We start from the raw sequence: 15,892 nt of genomic DNA on the forward strand, positions 1-15,892 counted from the left end.
AAAGACGACTGAAGAATGAAATGCTAGGATGATTCAAGGTTAGTAAAATCTGATTCTATTTTTAGTACAAGAGCCTCAGGGAAAGAAATGTACATAAACACTAGAAACATTTATGTTACATCATTTCCAAACCTTCTTTTCTAGGGCACCTCACCATGTCTTAATTCCTTCAGCAGTTCCTCTTGAAGTTGGAGCAAAAAGTTGTAATTTTCTTGGACTTCCTGAGAAGGGTCAACCATCAAAGTGCGAACAAGGTTGGAGCAGTAAGATTTGAAGCGAATACCCATGGCACAAGTGATGGCCCCAAAATGCATGTGATTTTTGTCACTAGAGACCAAAGGAAGAAAGCATTTCATTACACAAACCAGTAAAGTCCTTAGTATCACTGATATATGACATCTGTAATCACCACCTTTCCCTGCTCCATCCCAAAGCTGAAGCAGAAGGACCTAAACTCTTTTTCTAAATAAACAAACCAGCTTATAAGGGAGTAAAGTTACGGACCCTCATAGGATAAACATTCAGTGCAAAGCTGCTGTGGTATCCTAAGTAGACAAACAATATACTAAATTCTGTTCATTATGGTTTGGCAGTTGGGGGTAAAGCATCACTTACCCACCCTACGAACTGTGCATTCGTTATGCATTAGTCCCTTCAGCCCAACCAAGAAAAACAGCATTCTTTACAATATTTTTTAAAAATTAAAAGAATAAAATTATGGCATATCTAATAATATTTTAATGGGCTTTCTCAACACGTTTTACATTTTTTTCTTGGTATTTTTAATCATCTGGAAAAGCCAAATCAAATAAATGCTAAAGTAAGAAACGAGTACCAATGTGAAATAAAACAGAAATAAGCAGGGGCATCTGGCTGGCTCAGTCGGTAGAGCGGGCAACTCTTGATCTCTCGGTTGTGAGTTTGAGCCCCACACTGGGTGTAGAGATTAAAGATAAAATCTTAAAAAAAAAAAAAAAAAAGCATAGAATAATATAAGAAGATAATGGAGAAGGTAAACTAATGGTTATTGTATCTCTTCCCACTTTTCTGAATTCCAGAATGAGTCCAAGAAAAAAAATACGCTAAAAGTTGAAATGCTCTGATTGTTGTTACATTTGAAGTTCTCTCTTTTTTTCCCTAAGATTTTATTTGAGAGAGAGAGAGAGTGAGTGAGAGAGCGCGCGCGAGCGTGCGCGCAGAAGCGTGGGGGGAGGGGCAAAGGGAGAAGCAGACTCCCTGCTGAGTAGGGAGCCTGATGAGGGACTCGATCCCAGGAGCCTGGGATCATGACCTGAGCCAAAGGCAGACACATAATTGACTGAGCCCCCCAGGTGCCCCATATTTTGAAGTTCTCATACTTACCTCACCACACTGAACTTGAGATTATAGTTGCCACCACTCTGAATGATAGGAGGGTAACACATTTCCACAGTAGAAGGGTCTGCCCCGGCTAGGTATTTTTTCTCTTCAATGGCCTTTTCCACAGACTCAGCCAGTTTGCTGTGTCGAACTTTCTGTAAGTATGCCCAGAAATAACACAATATTTATAATATTCATCAGACACTGGCAAAGAGTTTTGGGGTTTTGGACATTATTGTTTGAAGACAACATATATGGGATTCCTGGGTGGCTCAGGGGTTTAGCACCTGCCTTCAGCCCAGGGTGTGATCCTGGAGACCCGGGATCGAGTCTCACATTGGGATCCCTGCAGGGAGCCTGCTTCTCCCTCTGCCTGTCTCTGCTTCTCTCTTTCTCTGTCTCTCTCATGAATAAATACATAAAATCTTTAAAACAAACAAACAAGAAAGAAGACAACATATATCCTGATATCAGGATGTTATAGAAGTATTACAAAACAGTTTACACGTCAGATAATACAGTGGTATACCTGCAAAGCAGATTTTGAGCATGTATGAAATTCACAACTGCGCATGGAATTGTTAAATAAAAATACTGAATAACCTCAAGAAACTACAGTGCAGGTTTATAGTTACTTTGAAAGACAACTGACAGGGCACTGGGTGGCTTAGTCAGTTGAGTTTGGTCAACTCTTGGTTTTAGCTCAGGTCATGTCTCAGGTCATGAGATCAAGCCCTGCAACAGGCTCCCTGCTCAGCAGGGAACTAGCTGGAAATTCTCTCTCTCTCTCTCTCTCTCTCTCTCTCTCTCGCGCGCGCGCACGCTCTGCCCCTCCCCTAATGCAAGCAGGTACATGAGGGTGCTCTCTCTCTCTCAAATGAATCCATACATCTAAAAAAACAACAAACGAAAGAGCTGGCACAATTATACACCACCACCGTTATGTGTCAAATGCCTAATTTCAAAGGAAGCTGAACATACACCAAAAAGCCCTGCATGGCAGGGACTGACTTCTGCTTCATTCCAAAAGTGAAGACTTTCCCCTTCCATTTACCTCATCCGCATCAACTATTTCCATGACTCTTTCCTTGAAGAATTTGTTGAAGACCTCAGAAGTGATGCTGGCTGCTTTCTTCATTAGGTTCAGCTCTCCGTCCTCCTTTACAGCAATGGTATAGGCCACAACCGCACTGATATCTATCTGCAGTCAAAGCGGTAAGAGTTGCCAACGTGCCGGTACAGAACTGCTAAAGAATGCCTCTCTCCCAGTTTGACTGTCATCAGTGAAGATACCTGGTTATTTAACATACTATTCATCAGTAGTTTACAGAATACTGAAACACGTTTTTCTTGGATTGAATAAACATTTTAAATAGCTCTGCACTGGGTCATGGTGTGTATTCTAACAGGTATTAAACTAATGAATCATTTAAATGTAAACCTTCTTCTCTAGAGGATTTTGTATGAACAAGGAAGAGAGGCAGGACAGCAGGGAGAAAATATGTATATACATACACACTTTCTGGATAAGAGATTTTTCTGTTTCCCTCTGAAATAGCAGAACTATCTTCCCAATGCCTCATCCCTGACTGAAAAGTCAAACTGGCTTACTGGCTCAGCCAAGCAGAATGAAAAATGGAAATGTGAAGGAATACACAGTTTCCCCCAAACAAATACTTTACACTATCTGTTATGGAAGCCTGCCACACTTTTGTCTTCTCAACTCTCAATTTGCTGGTTTCCCAGAGTATTCTTACTTTGTCAAAGCCCTCTTTGTTGAGGCAGTCATTCCAGTTCTTCATAAACTCTCCAGGGAATTTGTCTTTGCTGAACACTCCAATCTTCTTGCCATTCTTGCTTTCTTTAATGGCTTCAATCATTTTGTCAAAGCTGCTCTTATTGCTTTCATTCTATTGCCACAAAGAAAAAAAGGGGTTTGTTAATTAGTTTTAGAATTAGATATCTATGTTATACTAGTAACAGGCAGAGATGAATATTTGGAACCAGAGAAAGAATAAATTCTCTCCTTATGTCCCATCTACTTCCTTGGAGTAGACTATAACATACTAAAAGTTAACACAAAATTTCTTTGGATATTTTTACATACTGAAGTGCCACATAAGTTGACATACTATTCTTTTTCTTCAGGAACAGCTAAAACATTCATACAGGTGAACAATATTCTGAGAAAAAATGTCAGACAGAAAGGACGACAGAAAGATCACATGTGGGGTGCCTGGGTGGCACAGTAGGTTACGTGTCCATCAGCTCAGGCCATGCTTTCTGGGTCATGAGATTGAGCCCCGTGTCAGGCTCTGCACTCAGCCTGGAGTCTGCTTAAGACTCTCCTCCCTCCCCGGTGCCAGCACACCCCCCTCCTCTGTACCTCCCTTACATTGCACATCCACACAACACACTCACATGCACTCTCCCTCAAATACATCTTAAAAAAAAAAAATCACATGTGATAAAAACTGAAAATGAGGTAAAGCTCAGTTTCCTTAAGGATATTTAAAGCTGAGACTCCTGGGTGGCTCAGCAGTTGAGCGTATGTCTTCGGCTCAGGGCATGATCCTGTAGCTTTGGGATGGAGTCCCACATCGGGCTCCTTTTGGGAAGCCTGCTTCTCCCTCTGCCTATGTCTCTGTGTCTCTCATGAATAAATAAAATATTAAAAAGAAAAAGATATTTAAAGTTATTTACAAAAAAAAAAAAAAAAAAAAAAGGGATCCCTGGGTGGCGCAGCGGTTTGGCGCCTGTCTTTGGCCTGGGGTGTGATCCTGGAGACCCGGGATCGAATCCTACATCGGGCTCCCTGCATGGAGCCTGCTTCTCCCTCTGCCTGTGTCTCTGCCTCTCTCTGTTGACTATCATGAATAAATAAAATCTTATAAAAAAAAAATAAAGTTATTTACTGTAGGGGCACCTGGCTGGCTAGGGCAACAGAGCATATGACTCTTAATCTCAGGGGTTTGAGTTCCAGCCATATGTTAGAGGTAGAGACTACTTAAAAAAAAATTATAATAAAGTTATTCTGATGAAGGAACTAAGATGAAAACAAGTGGACAGTATTCTCGATAATGCACAGATAAAGTGAATGTTCAACAGACTATCACAGCCTCTATGTTTTGCTGCAGGACAGGGTTATCGAACTTTTTTCTAACAAACACAACAAAGATGTGACTAATTACAACCACAGTCAGCTAAACCCATCCCCTGTATCCTTTTAAATTCCTAGAGGGCATTTCTGTTCATCACTTTTAAACATTCTTTCACATTTATGATACATTCTTTTTTTTTTTTTGATACATTATTAGTTCTGACCTTTTCCCTTATCAGCAGTGTGATCGCAGGGGCTCCGTTAGCATTCTCATTGCCCTTAGTGTTGGCAATCTGTTTTAAAAACTCCACTTTCTTCTTGCTGGCCATAAAGATGATTTTGTCATCACAGAAGACCATGATAGTATCAGTTAGTTCATAACCAAAGAGCCATGTCTATAGGAGACAATAACGGTAACAGTATTTACAGATTTTTAAAAATCAATATATACTTATTCAGAAATATTTATAAAATATCTGGAATGAACTTCAAAATAATGTAGATGTGGGGGCACATGGGAGGCTCAGTAGTTGAGCACCTGTCTTTGGCTCAGGGTGTGATCTCGAGGTCCTAGGATCAAGTCCCACATCAGGTTCCCTGCAGGGAGCCTGCTTCTCTCTCTACCTATGTCTCTGTCTCTGCCTCTCTCTCTCTCTCTCTCTGTCACTTGTGAATAAATAAATAAAACCTTAGGGGAAAAAATGTATATGTGGATACAAATAAAATGAAACTGGCTAAGAGCTGGCAATGGATAATGGGTACATGGGAGTTCAATATAGTCTTTTATCTACTTTGATGTTTGAAATATTCCATAATAGGGATCCCTGGGTGGCGCAGCGGTTCGACGCCTGCCTTTGGCCCAGGGCGCGATCCTGGAGACCCGGGATCGAATCCCACATCGGGCTCCCGGTGCATGGAGCCTGCTTCTCCCTCTGCCTATGTCTCTGCCTCTCTCTCTCTCTCTCTCTCTGTGACTATCATAAATAAATTAAAAAAAAAAAAATTCCATAATAAAGACCATCAATTCATCTGGATGTTTCATGTTTATAGGAACTATATGGTTTAGTAGGACAGAAATGCATAAAACCAGGGACACAGTAGCACATCAGGCAATTGCACATTCTACCTACCCCAAAGACTACTGGTTGCCTACCAATTATTCATTTCTGCTTCCTCAGAAAGATGGGATTGTCAGCTGGGCACAGTTACTCAGCATTAAGACTATTTCTCCTCTTTGGTCACAGCTAAGTATGACCATTAAGTTCTGGCCAATATGTTATAAGTAGAAGTATTTGGTGGGACTTCAAGCAAGTCTCCTTATAAAGAGAAAAAAAGTGTCCATTTTTTCCCGTTTTCCATTCTTTGTTTGGATTGTAGATGTAATGGCTAGAGCTCTTGCACCATGGGCTAGACTCTATTTTTAGCAGAGACCTCAAAAATGCTGCGCCCCTGAAGCATTGGGTTCAGGGCGCCTGGGTCACTCGGTTAGGCTCAGATCATGATCTTGAGGGATCCCTGGGTGGCGCAGCGGTTTGGCGCCTGCCTTTGGCCCAGGGCACGATCCCGGAGACCCGGGATCGAATCCCACATCGGGCTCCCGGTGCATGGAGCCTGCTTCTCCCTCTGCCTATGTCTCTGCCTCTCTCTCTCTCTCTCTCTGTGACTATCATAAAAAAAAAAAAAAAAAAAAAACTTAAAAAAAAAAAAAAACTTTAAAAGAAAAAAAAGATCATGATCTTGGGGTCCAGGGATCAGGCCATGTGTCCTGTCCCACACTCGGAAGGGAGTCTGCTTCTTTCTCCCTCTGCCCCTCCCCCCACTCATGCCTGAGCTCTAATACAATTTTTAAAAATAGGAAACTATTTTGCTTAATTCACTGTTCGATTTTTGTTATATCCCAACTTACAGACTTCTCTGTCCTTATGTTCTAAATCAGCACACTCCAGTAAACTTTTATGTTCCTTTTTTCAGTTGAAATATAGTTGTTTCTTTTTATATAAGGATGTGTTTAAGTTTTTAAATCTTCCTTTTTTCTTCTTTTTTTGGGTCCACTGAACTTTTAGTGAGAATGGAATACTCTCTACCTGCTCTAACATGGTAGCCAGTACCAAGTACTCAAGACTTGGGCTTGAGGAATTACAGTTTTAATGTGGCTAGTGACTACCACACTGAACAGTGCAGGTGATGATTCAATGACTCTCAGGGCTGAGACTGCCATAAACCTCTTACCTGTAAGGCAGTTGATTTGGCATAAACAATTTCTTCATCAACACCCACTGATACAACAATGGCATCAACGTTGGCATATTCATCTTCTCCTTTCTGAAAAGTAAAGAGTGGGTAATTTGGTCATTTTCTTTTTATCCTAGAAAAACTGGAATGCAGAGTTCAGTATTTACCCAGGGTGTATATATATATATTTTTTCCTAATAAAAATTCCAACTTTAAGGTACACATTTCCTTGGCAGCCTCACAGTCATTAGTTACTCTATTTGTTAAATAGCTTTCCTGAGAGATAATTCACACACAATTCATCCATTTAAAGTGTGCGATTCAATGGTTTTAGTGTATTCAGAGTTATGTAACCACCACAATCTAATTTTAGAACATTTTCATCTCCCCAAAATGAAACCCATGAGCAATCACTCTACATCTCCTCCCAGCCATAGGCAACCATTAATCTAATTTGTCTCTATGGATTTGTCTATCTATTCTGGACATTTCATATAAATGGCCTTTGTCTGGCTTTTACTTAACATGCTTTCAAGGCTCACCCATGCTGTAGCATGTGTCAGTACTTTGTCCTCTCTGTCACTGAATAACAATCCACTGTATGGATCTACCACATTGTATCTATTCATCAACTGCTGGACATTTGGGTTGTTGCCATTTTTTGGCTACTATGAATGGTGCTATGAACACTCATGTAAGTTTTTGTGTAGACATACTTGAGTATATACCTAAGTGAAGAACTGCTAGGTCATATGTTTAATTCTATGTTTGACTTTTTGTTTTTTTGTTTTTTATTTTACTTTTTTATTTATGATAGTCACACAGAGAGAGAGAGAGAGAGAGAGAGAGAGGCAGAGACATAGGCAGAGGGAGAAGCAGGCTCCATGCACCGGGAGTCCGACGTGGGATTCGATCCTGGGTCTCCAGGATCGCGCCCTGGGCCAAAGGCAGGCGCTAAACTGCTGCGCCACCCAGGGATCCCTATGTTTGACTTTTTGAAGATAACAGTTTAACCAGACTGTTTTCCAAAGTGACTACACCATTTTATATTCTCAACAGCAATATATTAGGGTTCTAAATTCTCCATATTCTGACCGCTTGACTTTTTTATTAGAGCCATCCATTGGGTGTGAAGTACTATCTCACCATAGTTTTGATTTGCATTTCCCTGACCGCTAATGATGCCAAGCACCTTTTCACATGACTATAGGCCATCTGTATACCTTTACGTGCCTATTCAGATCCTTTGCCCATTCTATAACTGAACTACTGCTTTATTAAATTTTAAGAGTTCCTTTTATATTCCAGATACAAGTCTCTTATCAGATAGGACTTGCAAATTTTTCACCTTTCAGTGGATTCTTTCACTTTCATAATGATGTTGTCCTAAGAAATAAAAATTGAGTCCAAATTATTTTCTTGTGCTCTTTCATCTCATACCTAAGAAGCCTTTGTCTAATCCAGAGACATAAAGATTTACCTGTTATTTCTACAGTTTAGTTTTAGCTCTAATATTTAGATCTAATGATTGATTTTGAGTTAATTTTTGTGAATGGTGTACAGAAAGGTCCTAACTTCCTTTTTTTGAATAAGGATATCCAGTTTGAAAAGACTGTTCTTTCCTTCATTGAACTGTCCTGGGGGGCCTAGGTGGCTCAGCTGGTTTAAGTAAGTGTATGACTCTTGGTTTCAGCTCAGATCAGGATCTCAGGGTCATGAGATCAAGACCTGCCTCAGTCTCTGAGTCCAGTGGGGAGTCTGCTTAATAAGGTTCTTTCTCTCTCCCTCTGCTCCCCTCACTTGCATGCATTCTCTCTCAAATAAACACATAAATCTAAATAAAATAAAAAACAAATGATACAAATGTAAAGGTTTATTTCTGGATTCTCAATTCTATTCCATTATCTATGTGTCTACCTTTACACTAATAGCATGTCATTTTGGTTATTGGAGCTTTGTAATCAGTTTTGAAATTGAGAAGTATGAGTCCTTCAACCATGAGCTACCCTTGAATAGCTCAATAAGATCACGACTGGTAATTATGGGCTAGAAGGTCACATCTTTAACTTCCCCCACAAAGTCAAGAAAAACACATACATAAGATTCTTCACCTGTCAAGGCTTCTGGTTGCCAGTAAGAATCCAAATATAATACCAATTGAGTTTTAAAGACTTTATTTATTTATTTATTTATTTATTTATTTATTTATTTTAAGACTTTATTTATTCATGAGAGACACACACACACACAGAGAGAGAGAGAGAGAGAAGCAGAGACACAGGCAGAGGGAGAAGCAGGGTCCACACAGGGAGCCTGATGCGGGACTCGATCCCTGGACTCCAGGATCACACCCTGGGCTGAAGGCAGGCGCTAAACCGCTGAGCCACCAAGGGATCCCTCCAATTGAGGTTTCTATTGAATTTCTCTACCACAACAAAATATATAACAAAGAAATTGCTATGTAGAAACCATGCATTCACTTACTGATTGTCAGTGAGAAAATGTTTTCTTCAAGTTGGTAAAGTTTTATAATTAGTTCTCAGTGATGATGCAAAAACAATGGTAGTTAAAAATGGCCAGTGCCTTTTCATGAATCTAGGCAGTGGCACCCAAGTAATTCTTCACTACTGCACTCTCATGGAAGGGGGGTGGGTGGGTATGAGCAGCTTCTCTAAGAATGTCCTTGATGCAGCAAAAATGATTATAGTAAGAAATCCTTGAGGATGTATTTTCAACATTCTGTGTAAAGAAATGGGAAGTATACTAAAGCACTTCTGTGTGCAAACTGAAGTATGATGGTTGTCTTAAGGAAAACTTTACAATCACTTGAATAACAAGTTGAAGATGCCATTTAGGCCGACCTGAGTATCTAGCATACATTTACTTGAAAATGAAGTGAGTCTGTTACTTCAAGGAAAATGATGTCTTATGTAGTTGATAAAATTTGAGTTTTTAAGCAAAAATTAGAATTCTGAAATAGCTGATTCACCACTGTGAACTTAGTTTCCCTGTTAGTGGTGATATTAACATACACAATTCTTTGATATCATATAATAAAATGTTTAACATTTAGAACATCTGCACAACTGAGAACCAATGCATGATATTACAAACTCATCCACAGGTAAAGGATCAAAGGTACAGTAACTAGAGTATAAAAAGTAGAAGGTTTTGGTTTCAAATTCCACATTACAACTAACTTTTAAAAGATTACCACTCTGGGGCGCCTGGGTAGCTCAGTTGTTGTTGGGCATGTCTTTGGCTCAGGTCATGATCCTGGGATCCTGGGATTGAGCCCCAAGTGTCAGGCTCCTCACTCAGCAGGGGGTTGGCTTGAGGATTCCCTTTCCTTCTGCCTCCCTCTCCTTGCCTGTGCACGTGCACACTATCTCTCAAGTAAATAAAATCTTTAAAAAATAAAACATTAACACTTCTCGAGTTTTAATGTATCAAAGAATAGTCATAATTATCTAAAAAGGTTATTAAAATATCCTCCCCCTTCCAGCTTGATGTATGTGTGAGGCCAGATTTTCTCTGTATACTTGATGCAACCAATACAAAGAAAGGCTCTTTGGGGTCCTGCTATCAGAGCTTGAGAACCACTGTGTTATATGATTCCTATGACATAGCAGTAATACAGTAATTTTGGCATTCAACATTCTGTCCTCTTCCAATTTTTGCTACATTTGCTTCAGTTTTTCAGTAAACATGGATTTTGTGGCAATACTAGTACCACTACCTTAAATCTCCCCCAAATTTGCAATAGGCACTTGCCTATATTTAATGCTTACATGTTTTAGATACAAATCAATAGATCAATGGTCCACTGATCCCAATTTTTCCTACATATGCTCCAATTTTTCAGTAAACATGGATTTTGTGGCAATACTAGTACCGCTACCTTGAATCTCCAAAAATTAACAGGCACTTGCCTATATTTAATGCTTACACGTTCTAGATACAGATCAATATAATCTCCCCCCCACTGGGATTACAGTATGTGTTTGCAAAAAATGCCACTGAAATTAATTAGAAAGTCCATTTTAGTATTTTTTGATACTTGAAGTCTTACTCCAGTCAAAATTTTTCAACAAGGAAAAAGGTATCAACACATATAAGAATTCAAAATACATAGTAATACATTTCTTAAAAGTATACAAAGAGTGGGATCCCTGGGTGGCGCAGCGGTTTGGCGCCTGCCTTTGGCCCAGGGCACGATCCTGGAGACCCAGGATCGAATCCCACATCAGGCTCCCGGTGCATGGAGCCTGTTTCTCCCTCTGCCTATGTCTCTGCCTCTCTCTCTCTCTCTGTGACTATCATAAAAAAAAAAAAAGAAAAAAAAAAGTATACAAAGAGTATAATCATGTAACTTAATCACTAGTAACATGGGAAAATCATCCAAAGGGATCTCAGTCAGATTGAAAATATGGAGAGAGGGGGTGCCTGGGTGTCTCGGTTGAGCCTCTGCCTTCAACTTAGGTCAAGATCCTGAGGTCCTGGGAGTGAGCCTAGTGGGGAGTCGGCTTCTCCCTGTCCCTCCTCCTGCCTGGGCTCCTACATGTGCACACAGGTAAACTCATAACTCCCACTCTCTCTCTCTCTCTCCTTCCCTCAAATGGATAGAAGGAAGGAAGGTAGGAAGGAAGGAAGGAAAGAAGGAAGGGAGGGAGGGAAGGAGGGAGGGAGGGAGGGAAAAGAAAAGAGAAAAGAAGAGAAGAGAAGAGAAGAGAAGAGAAGAGAAGAGAAGAGAAAAGAAAAGAAAAGAAAAGAAAGAAAAGAAAAGAGAATGAGGAAAAAAAGGCCCACATATTCAGCTTTTTCATGCAGATGCGGAAACAAACTCAACTATCCTATGGATTTCATTGTGTAAAAAATGCCTAGTTTTCTAATGTCAATCACAAAGATGCGAGGGTGAATCCTAATTTCTCTTGGAACCCAGCTGCTCTGACCATTTCACAGAAAGTTCTTGATTGATTCTTCACAAGAACCAGTGGGCTCTAACCCAGGAAAGAAATGTATTAACAGGAGAATTTTAGATATTTAAAGACCATGAATTTAGAAAAATATTTTCTTAAAATGTGATTCAGTGAAAAGGATTACAATAAAACCAAGTATTTTGGACAGCAAAATCTGAGATGTCATTTTGTATTTTCAAACCATATGAATACAAACACCTTGTACAGATCCCATCTGAAACTATGGAAGATTTTGTTATTTGTTTATAAAACTTGCCTAAGTTACCGGAAGTAACGTAATATATAATAATGTAAAATATTTCTATTACATGTTACATATAAAATATATTTTCAGATTAAATTATGTTGGGCTTTGTTTTATTTTTTTTAATTTTTTTTTAAAGATTTTATTTATTTATTCATAGAGACACAGAGAGAAAGATCGAGAGGCAGAGACACAGGCAGGGGGAGAAGCAGGCTCCATGCAGAGAGCCTGACGTGGGACTCATCCCTGGTCTCCAGGATCACACCCTGGGTTGCAGGCGGTGCTAAACCGCTGTGCCACCAGGGCTGCCCGGGCTTTGTTTTAAAATATAAGAGTGGAGGGGATCCCTGGGTGGCGCAGCGGTTTAGTGCCTGCCTTTGGCCCAGGGTGCGATCCTGGAGACCCGGGATGGAGTCCCACGTTGGGCTCCCGGTGCATGGAGCCTGCTTCTCCCTCTGCCTATGTCTCTGCCTCTCTCTCTCTCTCTCTGTGTGACTATCATAAATAAAAAAATAAATAAATAAAAAATAAACAAAAAAAATATAAGAGTGGAGTGAACTGGTTGAAAAAAGGAAAAAGAAAAATACTACAAGGCCACCAGCACCTTGTCCCAGGACCAGCCCACCCCCAATGCCCAGCGCCAGCCTGGCTCTTGGAGGGAGCTGGGGCTCGGCTCCGTGCTGCTTAAATGGCCCCAGATCCCCACACGCTCCCTTCTGCTTGGGCTGATCTGCAGAACTCAGACGCAAGCCTGTCAAATCTGGACCTGTGAGCCCAGTGCCCCCTTCCTAGATGGGCCCACCAGTGGCCCCTGGTGTGCAGATTTTCAAAGTTCACCAAACTCTTTCTGTCTCCAAATTCTGCCGCCTTCCAGTCTGTTTGGTCCACCTGACATCCAAGTCTTGCTGAAATGGGTGTTTCAGAGGGAATGACAGTATTTACTGAGCAGGCCCTTTTTACGTGCCTTGCGTTTATTATTTGTAATCCTCATGATACAACCTGATGTACACTATGCATCACCACATTCAAAACCCCAGTCCCGACCCAGCACAGAACTCCCACACAAAGGATGGAAGCAGTCCTTACACTCATGATCATTTAGACTTTTTATTAAAAAATTTTTTTTTTTATTATTTATTTATGATAGTCACAGAGAGAGAGAGAGAGGCAGAGACACAGGCAGAGGAAGAAGCAGGCTCCATGCACCGGGAGCCCGACGTGGGATTCGATCCCGGGTCTCCAGGATCGCGCCCTGGGCCAAAGGCAGGCGCCAAACCGCTGCGCCACCCAGGGATCCCTCATTTAGACTTTTTAAAAAGTGCTGAAAGCCTAATTAAAATACACATGTTAAATGTAAAATACATACTTTCCATTAGCATACAGTTCTTACAGAGTATCAGATTAAAGTTTTACTTTTCCTACCATCTCTCTTTTTCAGTTAACAAATCAGATGAGGATTTCATTAGGATCCTAAAGATAAAAACGTATCCCTTGGAAGGTTTCTGATTTTTACCTATGAAGAGACTTAGTCTTTTGACAAACTTTTCAGGTAAGATGTTAGCATTGGTGACTTCTTAAAATTAACAGAAAATTCTTCAGCAACTGCAAGCAATATGTATCAAGGTCTGTCTTCTGTATTTAGAGTGGCACCAATGCCTCCTGGTAAGGGGTCACTCTGTAAACAGACTGCCTGGGTTTGAATCGGTGATCTCACCACTCACTGTGATTTAACATCGATATGCTCCACTCTCTTCAATCATAAACAATGCTGCAAGAATTAAATGAGCTAATGTATATAAAGGGCTCTGAACAGTGTGTAGCTCACAGTAATTACTATGTATTTGTCATCATTATTATTACAGACCAAAAGGCTATTTGTTAAAAATTCACTACATACCACACCACTACAGTTACTGGTGTCAAAGATTAGTTTTTGATTGCATTATTAGCACAGAATACGTACAGTACAACAGACTTTCTGAAAGTGTGTGTACACCCCATATAGGAGATGATTTTAGATGATCCAGATGTGGCTCTAAATATTCAATTACAGAGCAAAAAAAGTTACAGATTTTTCTTTTTAAATCCACTCGATCATATCAAGACTATCTGTTGAAAAAGATATTTACAAATGACATATCTGATATAGGTAGGGTTAGTATCCAAAATTAATATAAAGCACTTATTCAACTCAACATAAAAAATAATCTAATTAAAAATGGCAGAAGACATGAACCGACATTTCTCTAAAGGAGACATACAGATGGGCACCAGACATATAAAAAGATGCTCAACATCACTGATCATCACGGAAATGCAAACTGAAATCATAATGAGATACCACCTCACACCTGTCAGAATGACTAAAATAAAAAATACAAGAAACAAGTGTTGGCGGATGTGGAGAAAAAGGAACACTTGTGCACTACTGGTGGGGATGCAAACTGGTACAGCCACTGTGGACAACAGTAGGGAGTTCCTCAAAAAGTTAAAAACAGAAATATCCTACGATCAGTCATCATGCTACTGGGTTTTTAACCCCCCCAAATATGAAAACACCATTTGAAAGGATATATGTACCCCTATGTTTATTGCATTATTTACAATAACCAAATTAGGGAAGCCGCCAAGGGTCCATAGATAGATGAATGGATAAAGATGATGCAGGAGATATATATACATACACAGCTATGAAAAAGAATGAAATCTTACCATTTGCAATGATATGGACAGAGCTAGAGAATATAATACTAAGTGAAATAAGTCAGAGAAAGACAAATACCACATGATTTCACTCCAATGTGGAATGTAAGAAACAAAACAAACAAGTAAAGGAAAAAAGAGACAAACACAGATACAGATTCTTAACTATAGAGGGTCACCAGAAGGGATGTGGGTGGGGGGTTGGTAAAATAAGTGATGGGATGAAGAGTACACTTATGAAGAGTATGGACTAACACAGAATTGCTGAATCACTATACTGTACACCTGAAATTAATATAACACTGTATGTTAACTATACTGGAATTAAAATAAAAACATAAATAAAATTTTAAAGAAGATTGTATATGTTTAATGCTAGTCCTTAACACTTGCTACAATTTAATAACGCTGCTATGATTACATTATCTTTATTTTTTTTAACAGCTACTTTTTATTTTTGGAAAGTGACACAATTTTCCATTCATAGCGATGTAAAGTATCATTTCTGAATATATTTAGGTTTAAAGAGTTCAACAGTTTTTTGGAAGATGAAGAGGACAAAGAGTGGGGAAATGACTAAGCAGAGCTGTGGTAGTTACACTCCAAGAATGCCTGACAAGCATTCTCTCTGGTAAGGTATCAGTAGATATGCATACCTCAAACACTGAACTTAGGAGGCACCAAGTAGCATGGAAAGGGAATGGGGTACACATTGCACTTGGAGGAGTTCAGGACTAAAAACAGGAGGTCTGGTCAGTAAGCTTAAGAGAGGGACCCCCCCACCCCACGCAGTTCTTGGAAGCCCTGACACAACACCTAATCCCTATGCAAAAAGACTTTATTCTCTGAAAAAAATGGGCTCAAAAAGGCTGTAGACTCAAATATTAGGCCTACCAGAAGGCAAGTAATTTTTAGAAAATTAAATGAAAGTCTGTACTTTGAATGACCATAATAGGGAATGACTATCCCAAAGAAAACAATTGAGAGAGTTTTTCTTTGTACATCCTCACTGAGTTCAGAGAGAACACTTGAGATGCTGACATCTGGGGGTCCGTCAAGGAGTGAGTGAGCCTATTCACTCTACAGTTACACCGAACTAGTTGAGAGGCCCCATTCACGCACAGCTGCCAGTTTCTTATCTTATTATTAATACGGATGGGTAGCCAAGCCTTATTTTGGTTTCTGTGAAGCTGTCAATATTTAAGAAAGCAAGGAAACCCAGAGGAAACAGACAAGACAGAGGAGAGAAGATAAAAATAAAAACATCTCCTATAA

At 39.9% G+C, this 15,892-nt stretch overlaps 1 protein-coding gene across 3 annotated transcripts in view; it reads right to left on the reverse strand.

Moving 5' to 3' along the window:
- The window catches only part of SUPT16H (SPT16 homolog, facilitates chromatin remodeling subunit), a 42,218-nt gene that overhangs the window by 19,238 nt on the left and 7,088 nt on the right, over positions 1 to 15,892 (reverse strand). For all 3 annotated transcript variants that reach the window (XM_072724400.1, XM_025992116.2, XM_072724401.1), the window contains exons 2-7: positions 6,689 to 6,781; positions 4,684 to 4,854; positions 3,117 to 3,269; positions 2,414 to 2,560; positions 1,363 to 1,514; positions 155 to 327 (exon numbers count right to left, since the gene is read on the reverse strand). In XM_072724400.1, coding sequence (XP_072580501.1) covers positions 155 to 327; positions 1,363 to 1,514; positions 2,414 to 2,560; positions 3,117 to 3,269; positions 4,684 to 4,818 — 760 coding nt within the window. In that variant the 5' untranslated portion in view covers positions 4,819 to 4,854; positions 6,689 to 6,781. The remainder of the gene's footprint in view (positions 1 to 154; positions 328 to 1,362; positions 1,515 to 2,413; positions 2,561 to 3,116; positions 3,270 to 4,683; positions 4,855 to 6,688; positions 6,782 to 15,892) is intronic.

This window comes from Vulpes vulpes, chromosome 10 (assembly GCF_048418805.1).
Source record: "Vulpes vulpes isolate BD-2025 chromosome 10, VulVul3, whole genome shotgun sequence".
In the NCBI taxonomy this organism is placed as follows: Eukaryota; Metazoa; Chordata; class Mammalia; order Carnivora; family Canidae; genus Vulpes; species Vulpes vulpes.